Source organism: Ochotona curzoniae, unplaced genomic scaffold, assembly GCF_017591425.1.
Source record: "Ochotona curzoniae isolate NIBS_2020 unplaced genomic scaffold, NIBS_Ocur_1.0 contig_2688, whole genome shotgun sequence".
Lineage (NCBI taxonomy): Eukaryota > Metazoa > Chordata > Mammalia > Lagomorpha > Ochotonidae > Ochotona > Ochotona curzoniae.
The window spans coordinates 16,428,265-16,441,814 of NW_024465553.1; the positions used below are offsets into that span (position 1 = coordinate 16,428,265).

The 13,550-nt window shown below is 45.2% G+C and overlaps 1 protein-coding gene across 2 annotated transcripts in view; it reads right to left on the bottom strand.

Annotated features, from left to right (window-relative positions):
• Positions 1 to 13,550, bottom strand: part of TTLL5 (tubulin tyrosine ligase like 5) — a 213,114-nt gene that overhangs the window by 105,004 nt on the left and 94,560 nt on the right. For both annotated transcript variants that reach the window (XM_040975261.1, XM_040975259.1), the window contains 3 exons: positions 10,075 to 10,158; positions 9,152 to 9,553; positions 7,275 to 7,462 (listed from right to left, as the gene is read on the bottom strand). In XM_040975261.1, the coding sequence (XP_040831195.1) occupies positions 7,275 to 7,462; positions 9,152 to 9,553; positions 10,075 to 10,158 (674 nt within the window). The remainder of the gene's footprint in view (positions 1 to 7,274; positions 7,463 to 9,151; positions 9,554 to 10,074; positions 10,159 to 13,550) is intronic.

A 13,550-nucleotide genomic window follows, 5' to 3' on the forward strand; every position in this document is an offset into this window, starting at 1 on the left:
TACACTACCCTGGAGACCATCGGCCCAGGGGTGACAAGAGGGAGCCTGGCTGGGAGGCTTCTAGAAATTCTCTGTAATTGAATGCACAGTGCTGAGTCTGAGTGTTCTCTTTTTATCAGGAGGATGAAGAACACGGCTTTCCTTCTAAAAGGGATCTCTGTCTCCCCCAAAAGCCTAGAAGTCTTGGGCTGACATGAAGTTACAATTATTGCCTAGATGTGAATTCATACCATCCTTGCACTATATCCATATCATCTGATGCTCACATGGAAGGGCGTGTCCAGCACTACCGGACTGACTGCACAGGCATGGAGGCATTCGCTCCTCCAGGCAGAAGGGACCTGCAGCTGGGAAACATCGCTTCAGAACGTAACGCTAGAGTAAAAGGCAATCCCAGAACAGACAATACCAGTGGACCAAGATGAAGGAAAAAGGGAACCCAAAGTGCCAGTTTGGCACTCATTCCAAGATTTCCATAACTGGTAAAACCTTAGAGGATAGGCTCAACCAGAGACAAAAAACAGAATTCTCCCCAGAGTTACTCTTTGATCACCCAGTGGGAATGTACACATGGTTGCATTTTGAACATTGCTGTAGGCAAGGGTACTTCAAGATCTGAACCTGCTAGCCACGATAACTGAAAACATACCTGCTTTAAGGCAGTTTTTTTTTTCAGCTCCTAAATGATGATCAAATGAACCTGCCATCACCAGGATATAATGGCTACAATCGGAACTATGCTTTAAGACGGGACCAGGAAGGGATCCTGTAGTCTCAAATCTCGAGCACTGAATTCTCTTCAAGTGCATCATTCATAGAATATCCACACCCATGGAGGGCTCCTGACCCAGAAAGAGTTCCACATCAAGATTTGCCAAAGACATTCTTGGGAAGCCTGACAAGACGGCTGGATCTCTCGGCAATTCCCAGCTTACAGGTTCACCTTTGTGAGTGGATAGGAGCCATGGCTGCCAGGACATACAGATCCATGCTAAGTGCACCTCCACAAGGCTAGGACTCACCTGCCTGAAGAACCAGCTACCCACACCACCAACAATCTGATGGGGTGCTCACATAACTGATGGATGCTTCTCAGCCTGATCAATTTCTCATTTCCCCACACAGATTCAAACACAGGTTTGGCTTCAGTGATTCTTTTTTTTTTTTTTTTTTTTAGATATTTTCTATTTTTTTTTAAGATTTATTTTTATTGCAAAGTCAGATATATAGAGAGGAGGAGAGACAGAGAAAGATCTTCCATCCATGATTCACTCCCCAAGCAGCTGCAACGGCTAGAAATGAGCCAATCTGAAGCAAGGAGACTTTTCTGGGTCTCCCATGCACGTGCAGGGTCCCAAGGCTTTGGGCTGTCCTTGGCGCCCTTCCCAGGCCACAAGTAGGGAGCTGGATGGGAAGTGGGGCTGCCGGGATTCAAACTGGTACCCATATGGGATCCTGGTGCGTGTAAGGCAAGGCTTTAGCTGCTAGGCAACCTGGGCTGGGCCTTGTTGGCTTCAATTCTAGAGCGAGGCTCCAAGGGAACAACAGGCTGACAGTTTCAGATAAATCACACCAGCCTAATATTAGGGAGGTGTTGAGTCCTGAATTTAAACAGAAAGAGGTGGCAAAAGCCCTGACGTCAAATATGCCTGGGTTGGAGTCCGGGTATAATCATTTGTGATCTCAGTAGTCATTAGGACATCAGCTTCTACTTCTTCAACTTCACTAGTAAACAACAGGTTCCTGAGTGGCAGGGTTTCAGCCTAGCACGTTTCATATCAAAGGACCTGGGTTTGATCCCCAGCTCTGGCTCCCTGACTACAGCTTCCTATTACTGTGGACCCAAGGAAGTAACAGTAATGCCCCAAATGATGGGTTGGGTACCTGGCACCCAGCTTCTAGCTTTGTTTGACCTGGCTCTAGTCCAAGACATTGCAATTTATATCTGAGGAGTGAATCAGCAGACAGGAGCATATGCTCTCTCTTATTTCTCTCAGAAAAATTAAATGGAAAAGCACCAATCTCAGAGTTGAAGAGATAACTGCACGCACAGCTCTCAGCACAGTGTCTAGGACAAAGTAGGCATCTGATTAGTATCAGCTGCTTTAGTGTGGTGGCCAGGTGTGATTTTTTTCCAATTAAAAAAAAAAGTAAAACAGCAAAAGTTTTGAAAAAGGCAATAAAATTGGCAAAATGCAGAAGGAAAATTCTTTTTGGTTTAGCAAGCATGTGTTAAGTAGCTACCACGTGCTGAATCCTGCCCTGGGTGATGGCTGGAAAGCACAGCCATCACATGCCTTAGAGCGGAACAGGAAAGAAGAGACAGAAATAACTTTCACAGATTTGTTCTACAGAGTGACTAGCAAAGGACTGGAGAAGCACAAAAGACAGAAGCATGACTTTTGTCTGCGGCAGGAGGGGGTTCTCATTTATTTGTTGAAAAACATTTATTGAAGGTATAGTATATATCCCATGCTGGAAGGAACCAGTGAAAAGCGAGATGACCTCACCCACAACCATCCTCCCAATCAGTACATTTACTCGGTACAGTCATCCCTTATATCCACAGAGAACTGGTTCAGAGCTCTCCTGAGATAACCAAATCTAAGAAGTTCTGAAGTTCCTTAAACCAAATGCCACAGCTTGGACACAGCTGATGATCATCTTCTTGAATATTTGACACTGTCTCAGGTGACCTATAATACTTAAGATCATCTAAATGTCATAGAAATGGCTGTTGTAGTATATTATTTTAAGTAGAAGTTCAGTGCAGAGGCAATTCAAGCTTTTCCCCCACTTTTTTTCCGGTCTGGTTGGTGACTTCCTCCCATAGAGCTGGAGGGCAACAGTACCGGTTGTGAGTCAGGTGGGTCAGTGACAAAGGCCACTGCTCTTTAAGGCACTCACTGTCTATCAAAGGAGAGCAAGACCCACTCTGACACCCACCCACAGCATGCCAGTAACAAGGGCATTGGCACACAGACGAGTTAAGTGGCACCCATTCTGAGTGGGTCACAGGTGTGCATGAGATGTGGTGCCAGGAATGTCAGCCAGGCAAGGACCACATGCTCCAGGCCACAGCAACTAGCAGAAGTTCTGATTCAGCCTCACTGAAATGGGCTGGAGAAGCCTCCTGCAGCAGGTGTGACAGGAAGGCTCGAAGTGCTATTTCCTAGCCTGGGTTACACTCCGCAGGCAACACGACGTCTCAGGAGTTTGCGGCAGATGATTCTCATGATCAGACTTGGGATTCAGAAAAAGTCCTTTGGAGCAGAGACTAGGGTGGACAGGCTGGGAGGTGACTTTAGAGGTCACTGCAGCTGTCTGTGAATAAAACAAGACAGGTGGAAGAAATGGGAAAGAGACATAGGTCAGAGACACTGGCAAGACAGCATGTGCGAGGCTTGGAAACTGCTGGGCAAAGAAAGGATGAGATCAGGAGTCCCAATTAGAAACCCCTAAGCCCTTGGAGCCTCAATGTCACCAGTACAGATGACAAAGAGCAGAGAATCGGCAGGGTCTGAAACGCTAACTGCTTTGCTGACTGTTTTTAAAATACACAAATATTTTAGATGCTGATCAATACAGACAGGTGGAAATATCCAGTGAGAAGCTGGATATCTACATCTGCCACGTGCACAGAGATGAAAACTAAAGATGAATATTTTGGAGAATGTGCACAGAGAAGCACAGATGAAGCTACAGGAAAAGAAAGTGTATCCCTGCCCCTGCAAGGGAACCAGAGCAACAAAAGAGATTTTCTAAGGATCAAGGCCTGGAATACAGAGTTCTCCTGGAGGACACCTCCAAGAACCAGGGCACGGAGGCCCAGGTGCCACCTAGACTTTTGCAATTAGAGTGGCCAACATCAGCTCTGGACACTTGCTCTCTTACATATTAGATTTCTCAACAATGCTGATAAAGATGAAGGTATGAATACTCTCAGAGGAATGGCCAAAAGTGTTAGCGAACCTAAGGGGCATGCACGGGTGGGAGGTAATCAGTAAGAATGTTGCAGCCTGATGGAGGATGGGCACCAAAGGCAGGTGGCTGAAGCTGGCGATTTCAGCATCATTTGTGTGAGCTAAGAGAGCTTGGCAAATGGTGAGAGTGAAGTCAGGCTGCAAGCACTCAGGGGATGGCAGAGTAAAAGAAGATTCTTTGAAACAAGAGACTGCAACAAGGCATTAAAGGAAATGGGAGGTCAAAGTCTCAAGAGACACAGAAGTGCTAGGGAATTTGGGTCAACTAGAGTTGGGTCCGAGAACAGTGAGGCCCAGGGATGTAGGAGAGAGCCCTGCTACTGAAACAACTCTGTTATACAGATGAGGAAATCCATGGATGCAGATTAAGCAGCTTTTCCAAGGTTTCACCGACTCAAAGAGTTTATACACTTCCAAAATTGAGAAAGGCATAAAACAAACAGCAACTCTTGCTACCAAGAGAATGTGGGGCCAAGGAGTCTAGAATGAGCCTACAGCCCACAACTCCTAGCATAGAAGTACAGTAGTAGTCCCAGGATGGCCAGATACACTAAGGCAGCAAGAAGGAGGTTCTGAGGGTGTGTCATCTGGTTACTCCTGGAGAACATCAGAAACCACTCTACCTTAAAAGCAGCGTTTCTGAGACTGAGATTTGGTGCACAGCCACAGGGCAGCTTTATGCTGGCAGCTGGCACAGCAGGAGAGGGCACAAGGAGTCCCTCCACACACAGCAAGAGGGGTTGTGTGAGCAAGTGTCTCGGGTCAGACACTCAGTACCTTTGCCTGGATCCTTCTCTAGGACTAGCTGGGAAAATAAAAGGCTAAAGAATGACAAAGTGAAAGGCAGGCAATACTTTCCTTTCCTGCTCTCCATCTAAATGAAAAATAGGAATCGTGCTAAGTGTCTCCTCCCTGCTCTGTATCTGTCAGCACATTTGCAGGAGGCCTGGCCACACCGCGGGCACTGGCTGGCCAGCGAGCAGGGCCTGACACAGCACATTCGCTCGCCTTCTGGCCCTCGCCTGGGTGGTCTGCTGTTATTCCTTTGATTAAACTCCCAGGCTGGAAGAACTGGAGCTGCTCCTAATGATAGCCGAGTCCTGAAATCTCACACTTGCCTGTAAGGAGAGGGCCAGGCCTGCCTCGGATTCCCTGCCTCCCACTTCTCACCGCAGAGCTGGGCTAATTCGTCACATTCTTCTGTTCATGAACAGCGGTAACCACAAAGAGCAGAGCCGGCTGCATTCCCTCCCAACACCCAGTGAGACCTGGTGAGCAATCCCAACTCCAGCCCCTCTGGACCTCCTCAACTGCCCCGCCACGGGCACACATGCTTCCAAAACACTCCCTTTCATCAATTTATTTGACAGGAAGAGAGGAAGAAGGTAAGAGTGAGGGAACCACAGCACCTCCCTGGCTCAGCAATGCATTAAGTACCAACCACCCTGTTACCCAGACACTAGAAGTTCAACTGACATCTAAGGCAAGTTCAGATCCCTAGGAACAGCAATCTGGTGGATTTTTAATTCTAAGTAAGACAGATTGAAAGAGGGGTGGGGCTGACTTCCCAATAGGATGTAGGTGCTTTAGATTCTTACAGCATCAAGATTATATCACTTTGCAGGTTTTGCAGTTTAGAACATGTGATGGGAGTTGAAAACATGTAACCACAAACATTGGCTGCTTTTTGCTGCAATCCCAAAGAAATTCTCTCCATGTCTTGGTGCTTCCAGTTGCTCAGACACTCCAGAAGGTGACTCAATGACATGAGTGCAGCTCATCGCTGGCTTAACCTTCCTTCAGGCCACTTCACCTGTCAGGATTCCATCCCATCCCACCACAGTCACAATGCTGTGCCCCTCCTTCCCGCATCGTTCAACCGCTCACATCGAATGTTCCAGCTCTCCTTGAGTCCCAACGGTGCCCTTTGAAAGTCTTTGCCCACCTCAAAACACTAGGGACTGCTCAGCTCCAGCCGTTGTGCTCAATTGCGGAGTGAACCATTGGACGGAAGATCTTCCTCTCTGTCTCTCCTTCTTTCTGTATACCTGACTTTCCAATAAAAATAAGTAAATCTTAAAAAAGAAAGAAAGAAAGAAAGAAAAACCACTAGGGATTGGAAAAAAAAGAAAACATTCGCTGTCTCCCACACAGGGGGAGGGCTGAGGCAGGGCTAAGTCCATCTGAGGCTGACCAAAATTTCACACAGAGAAGCTGGGTACCGCCGGGGGGCAGCGCGTCGCCTCCTCGCAGCACGTTCTTGAAGCACTTTCCAGCTTCATCTTTTCTGTAGACTTGATTATCTTTACAGAATTATCAGCAGTTAAGGAAGCTGGCACACCAGAGACACAGGAAAAAATACAACCATGGAATTAAAGTATTTCTTTGGAGGGCTTTAGTACCACGCAGCATTAAGGAGGAGAAGGTATGGCTTCTACTTCCAATTACGAGCTAGGCGGCTAATCAGCAAGAAACAAAGAGAAAGCACAGAGTTGCTAAAAGGGATCCGACATCACTGTGCTATAAGCTTGTCGATCAATTATTGGGAATCTCCTGCATATTCCTAAACACCCAGATTGCTGAATGAACCCAATAACATCACTTCTTTCAGCCTTTACTTCCCCCATCTATAACACGGGGAAAATAAGGGACACTGGCACTATGCTGTCATAGGCGAAGCCTCCAACGGTGGTTCTGGCATCCCATATGGAAACAGAAGATGGAAGCTCTCTTTCTCTCTCTGTCATACCCCAAAACCTCCCCATGACTGACTTTGAAATAAAAGAAATAAATATTTCCTGAAAAAAAAGGAGGGGAAAGCAATGTGTATTAGATAAGGGTAGCATGAAATACTTCATTAATCAGGACTCAAAAAATCATTCTGAGATCATGGAATGAAAGGGAATACAGTTCAGAAAAAAAGAAAAAAGAAAGAAAGGTAACATTAGGACATCTTAGTAAAAAAAAAAAAATCTAAGAGTAAAATTCACTGGAAAAATTTACCAAAGAAAAATTATTTTTCAAGATTCTGTAAGATTATATTTACAGCTGAACATGCAATTCATGAACATGTTTATTTGTGAGTTACGTACAACATGGCCAGTAGCAGGGTAACCTCACAATGTCTGAAACACTAAAGTAATTTTCTCCAAAGATGAAGAGGAATGCTTTGATTTTTTGCCTCAAAATTAGCCATGACTCATTCATGGGGCATTAGCATATAGGAACTAGTCAAGATAGATAAGGACAGAGTAGCTTGCCACTTCTCCTGTATCCCCGGATGGCCCCTACCTGCTGGGTGAGGAGACTGATGTGGCTAGATGGAGAGTACTGCCTTGCCGCCTGCCTCTCAGCCAGCCGCTGCAGTTCAGCCGTAACCATGCTTTGGTTGTACCGTTTGCCATACAAAGCAGCATCTTCTCCCTCCTTCTGTGATTTGGTTGCTCCTGAATGATGCTTGTTTGGATGACATGAACCTGCTGTAAAAGAGAAAAGCTTTGAGCAGTCTAGGGGGAAAATCTCCCCAAAAACTAGGGTGGCTACAGAGAGACCTTGGGTCAACAGAAACATGACCAAATTGTGTGGATTTTAATCAACAAAAGGGAGCAACAAGTTACCTCAAAGGGTCACACAAAGAAAAACAACACATTATTACAATCTAGAGACCCTTGTTATTGTCAAATCTTTACACGTATTGGTTTATGTTTTCGCTAAGAGAGAGCTTCACAACGAAGGACTTTTGCCATATGTAGTGTGGAGTAACCAATGACAGAATATATTATCTTACTGGATTAAAAAAACTATATCCAGGAAATTTATTATAATCCTTATTTGTTTTTGTTTTGATGTGACTGTAACGGTCTGTCATTCACTGTAAAATGATCCACAATATTTGCTCAATTTTATAATACACTACAAATCTGAAAACACATTTCCCCAAAGAAGATAAATATCCAATAAACACATGAAAAAAATTGCCCACAAGCATTAATCTTTAGGGAGATTAGAGTCACATTCACAAAGAGAGACACTATCTCACACTGACTGGGCCAGGAAAAATGAAAAAGACAGCAAGTGTCTGGCAAGAATGTAGAGAAACTAGATTGCTGGTGGCAAAATGGTATACTGCTTTAGAAGACAGCTGAGTGCCCTACCAAAAAAAAAAAAATGGAGCCATAATTTCATTACACCACTCAGAAATGCACTCTACCTATACATCTTAGAGAAACAGCATTACATTAAATCCACACATAATTTGTATACAAACCTACACATTATTTGGAATGGCCAAAAAGTGGAAACAAACCAAATGTCTACTAATTAACGGGAATATAAAAAATACGGTGCCCATGCAGCACTGAATTATTCAGCCAGGAGAAAGAATGAAGCTCTGGGACATACTACAGCACAGCCGAACACTGAAAATGCTATGCTGAATGAAAGAAGCCATTCACACAGGGTCACATATGATCTGAGTCCAGTCACAAGAAACAGACCAATCTATAACAACAGAAAGAAAATCCGTAGTTACCAAGAAGAAGAAGAAACAGCCAGTAACTGCTAATTGATAGGGGACTTCTTTTGGGAATGATGAAAACTACCAAATTAGGTAGTGGTATTGGTTGCACAGTTTGGTGAATATACTACAAACCATCGAAAAAGACAAATTTTATGGAATGTGAATTGTATCTCATTTAGCTGCTATTTAATGAGCAAGGGAAAACCTGACTGATAACCTAGGGTTTACTTCATTTAAAATTAGATATTCTATTTAAGAATTCTTCAGTTTCTTATATAGGTCATTTGTTAAATACATGGAAAAATAAAAATCTGTCTGATGTCAGGAATAATGACCCGGGGGGGGGGGAAGATGCACTGAGCACATTCCTAAACCTGCGCTTATCTGTGATATGGAATCTCTTACGTACAGGTCCCTGGTGAACTAAAGCCCAGTGCTATTCATCTCTTCATCTCCACTACCTTAAGGAAGCCCTGTTTCATTCTGCATCAGTGCTTGGTAGCTAACAGGTGCAATGGAAGACTGCGTAATGCAGCCTGTGTCCTTCCATGTTTCTAAAGAAAGGCAAAGGGAAGAAATGGCATTTCTTCCTTAGCAAGCCAGGGACAGCTCACAGTGCGGGCTGCCTTTAACTTATTTTCTCACTCACCTGCCTTGGCTGAAGAGGGACGAGACAGTTTCTGGCTATAGATGTGCGCAGCACTTTGGAAGGAGGAAAAGGGGCCGATGGTGTAACTGCCCGATCGACAGCGTGGTAAGCCCGCCGGGCTTGGTACATTCTGTGTCCCAGAATGCATCGAGGGGGGAGCACTGTCGGGGACTGGGCTCAGTAAAATGGGCGGCTGGTGAGGCATGCTGGGAATTGCTGGAGGAAATTGCGCTAAGGAAGCATGGTGGCCCAATGCGGGCGAGAGGTCAGTGGAGGAAATAACAGATGACAAATGAGTGTTGGGAATCTTGTGGAGCGGAGCAGCTACAGGACCAGAGAAAACAGCAGAGGGAGGATTGGCATAGACTATTTTAGCCTCTTTTTCTGCTGAAGTGGTGAATCCTATTAAGACAAAAGCAAAAAAAAAAAATCATTTTAGGAGAAATGAATACATGATCTTCATAAGACATCAATGAAAGAAATTTAAAACAGTAAAACAATCTTAACATAAGAGAGAAATCATTACAAATACACACTTCAGCGGTCTTCACCATCAACCTCATGAGTGCTGCCTGTCAGAAACAATCGGCTTTCTACAAGCTGGAGTTGCACATGCCCCCACAGGAACACAGTAGACAGCTTTTACCAATGCTAGGGCATCAGGACAAAGTTTCACAGTAATTAATTCCTTTCCCTCTTTATACCCTCCAGGAAAAGAAAAAAGTGTTCAGAAGTTCTACCTTTAGGAAAATAAAGAATTTTTTTTGGGAGGGAAAATATGTTATCAGTAGATGTTTCAAGGGAAAGGAAGACAAAGAAGTCCTTTGGAGGTCATGTCTCATGCTTTAGAATTTTTTTTTTTTTAATCTTAGGACTCTATCAGAAAGTAGCAGATCTATGTGGGCAGGTTGGAAACCACGCACGTGATAGTTTGTCACAGTGGATTTCTGTTGCCTGCTGCTGTTTCGGCTGCTTGATTTTCACTTCCTCCACTGTCTCAGGGTGATCTGAAACAAGAAATAAGAAACACTGAACTCAAGTGCAAGAACACTCTTCTATATACAATTTTGTTTTCATGAACATAACACAAATGTTCATCAATGATGAGAAACATATCACGCTTTTCCTAGGACTGCCACTCCCATAGCCCTATTGAGCTGACAACCGATCAAATGGTTTCTAGCTCTCCTCAACCATAGCTCCAGCTAACTGAACCAGGGAAAGCTACTGAAACCCATAGTAGTTGTCCTTGAACTACCAACATGCTAGCATATGCCTAGAAAGAAAATCGGTGAGGCTGGTAAGATGCTTCTGCCAGGAATTGGAACTGGAGGATCCAAGAGGCCAAGTTGGCCGATAGTACCCACTGGAGCTGAAGAGTCACAGCACAGGTGTGACAGGGCAGCTGCCATGAGATGGAAAAAGGCAGCCCTATTATTTCTCCCTGTATAACAGCTGGACATTGCAATGGTTCTTTATCTTACGCTCCTTAGCAGTCATACTTGAGAGCAATTTCAATAACAAATCCAGCCTAGTAAACTACTTTTTCTCTGAGTGGGTGTTTAGTGCAATGGTTAAGACGTCACCAGACAATACACTTTGCAACCAAGTCTAGGACTACGCTAACTTTTGGTCAATGATTTTCTTGTACTATCAACATGCCTGTCACATCACAGATACTCAGTAAAAATGTACAGGTGGGGCTGAACAGATGAATGGAGCTAAGAGAACTCAGAGCTCAAAGCTTAGCCTTGGAGGAACTCATAGTGATTCAATGATACAATTACAAGAGAGGCGTCTATGGATGAGTAACCTAGAAACCATATCCATTTTTAAAACATTAACATGTTTCATAGTTTCCAGTTGGGCCCATTTAGCCACAAAGAACTGCATTTTGTTTTTTTTAATAGCTGAGTAGTATTCCATGGAGTAGATGAACCAAAGCTTTCTTATCCAATCTTCTGCTGATGGGCATTTTGGTTGCTTCCATGTTTTTGCAATTACTGATTGTGCTGCTATGAACATAGATGGGCACAACTGGAAACTATAATGCTAAGGGAAATGAGCGAATCCCAAAAGATTAGATACCACATGTTTGCCTTGATTTAACTTGTAATTTTTGTTTGGTTGTTGGTTATTTTTTGAACCTGTCATTGATACTGTCTCAACCCAGATGTTTCGAAGAATGGAACTTGCATTATTTTTAACATATTGTTTACCCAACACTATGTCAATTAATTCCATAATGTTGTATATTGATACTGAGGTTTTGTTGGGGCTTTTAACTGACTGGATCTTTACTCTGTTAGCCCTATCTTCAGACTAGAGAAGGTCTCCCCAAGAGGCCACTGAACTTATCTGGACAATAAGACGCTGGACTTTATGCTAGATATGTGTTTGCAAGGAACGAATCTCAACTGAACTTGAACTGTGGTTATGCATCAAGGTGGAGGAATCCACCATGGGGGGAGGGGTATGGGAGGGGTGGGGGGAATCCCCAGTGCCTATAAAACTGTATCACATAATACAATGTTAACAACAATTTAAAAAAAAAAAACATTAACATGTTTCTCTGGGGGCAATTCCTTCAAATTTAAAGGCTCAGCTTTCCTGGGTAGTTCCAAGTTAGATTATCACAACATTAAATGGTAGGGAGGAAGTCTATATTTTTTAATCTAGTATTCAGCACATTGACAAAACTGGTGCACTTGTGACCTATGCTAACCACTTCCATCTAGGTTTCAAAAGAATGTCGGAAGCTGGAAAGTCAGGCTAGTCCCAGGGATGGGCTCACAGGCAGCAGGGCTGGGGCTGGATGGCCAGGGTCCATCATCTAGCCATGGGCTCAGAGTCAGATGGATTGGTTTGTTCCTGGATGTGGCTGGGGTCTGGAGGCTTGGGCCCACCTGCCCACCATGTGCTCAGAGCCAGGTGGGTGAGTTTGTTCCAGGGGCAGGGCTTGGCTCTAAAGGCTTCAAACCACTGGTCTGCAGTGCTTGGAGCTAGAAGGGCTGTCTAGCCACAGGGGTGGAATCCCATGTGGCAGGGCTCTGTCCAGTTAGCCCATGGGCTTCACCCAGTGCTATTAGTGCCCGGGCCACCCGGTGGTGGGATCCTGAGAGGGCAACACAAGGACCTTTAAGGTTCAGACTGAAGCATCAGCCATTGTGGGAAAGCAGATCTGGGGTAGTTAGTAATGACCAATGCTGAATACCACTAAATTTAGTGTACACTAAAGCTAAGGCTGGGAGCCTATCTGGCAGCGCTAGATCACAGTACTCATCATTGAGAGTTGAAACAGGAAACAGGTAATGTTAGTCTGGGCCATGGCACTAGCCAACATGCAAGAGAACTGTGTCTGGGGGCAAATTTGGATGTGAGGGCCCACCCCTGTGATCTGCAATTTCAGTTGGTTTGCTTGAAGCTGGGGGTGGTGACAGGCTGAGCTAGTTATGAGCATGGAATTCCCCTGATACTCATGGGTACTTGGATTAGGTATGGGTTGGGTTGGTCCAGGCTGCAGCACCTGCATATACACCCAAGAATAAAGTGTGGTATGGGCCAGGCCACATCATTAGCTGCTCATACATATGCAGGATAGAGGGGGTAGCCTATGACTGGTAAGGGCATAGTACCCACTGACATGGGTGAGATCTGGGTCTGGGAATGGGTCTGGTGGAGGTACTTGGGAAACTCCCCTGATGGGTCATTGCTCCTGCTGGTGAATATTGATTCAGGCCTACGTGTAGGACAGATCAGGCAGGCAAGCTCCACCCGTCTGCATGTGTGTGGGGTGGTTTTGGTAGGGGGTAGTCAGTAGCACTTGCCAGCGAGAGTTGGGACTGGGGGTGGGTCAGGTCAGGTCAGGTTGCAGCATCCAATGGCAAAGGTCAAGACAAGGGATGGGTTATACAAAACTGGGTCAGAGCAACCACTGGCAGGCACAAGATCTGTGGCTGGTTGGGGAACTGAGGGGATGCCCCAGCTAGCTTGTGGTTCCCATTGGTGAGTGTGACAGCCAGAATGGGGGTGGTGGTATGAGCTGGACATGATTGTAGGGTCCCTCAGCATGGGCGTGGACAGGATCTGAGGAGCACACCAGATTGGGCTAGACTCCAGCATCCACTGCTGCTTGAGAGATCCTGAGTGGGGGAAGGGCAGCTGGGCTAGGTTTCCATTCCCACTGAGCCACATGAGAGCTACGTCAGGGCGTGTACCAGACTTGGCTAGGTTATAACACCAATAGTAAGAACTGGGTTGGGTATGGACCAGCTGGGCAAGGCTACTGTTCTTTCCAAGACAGGAAAACTAAATCAGAGCAGGCCAAGCACCCACCATTGTGCACGAGATCTGCCACTAAGAGGAGACTTGATAGAGGAGCTTGGGGAACTCCTTTGTC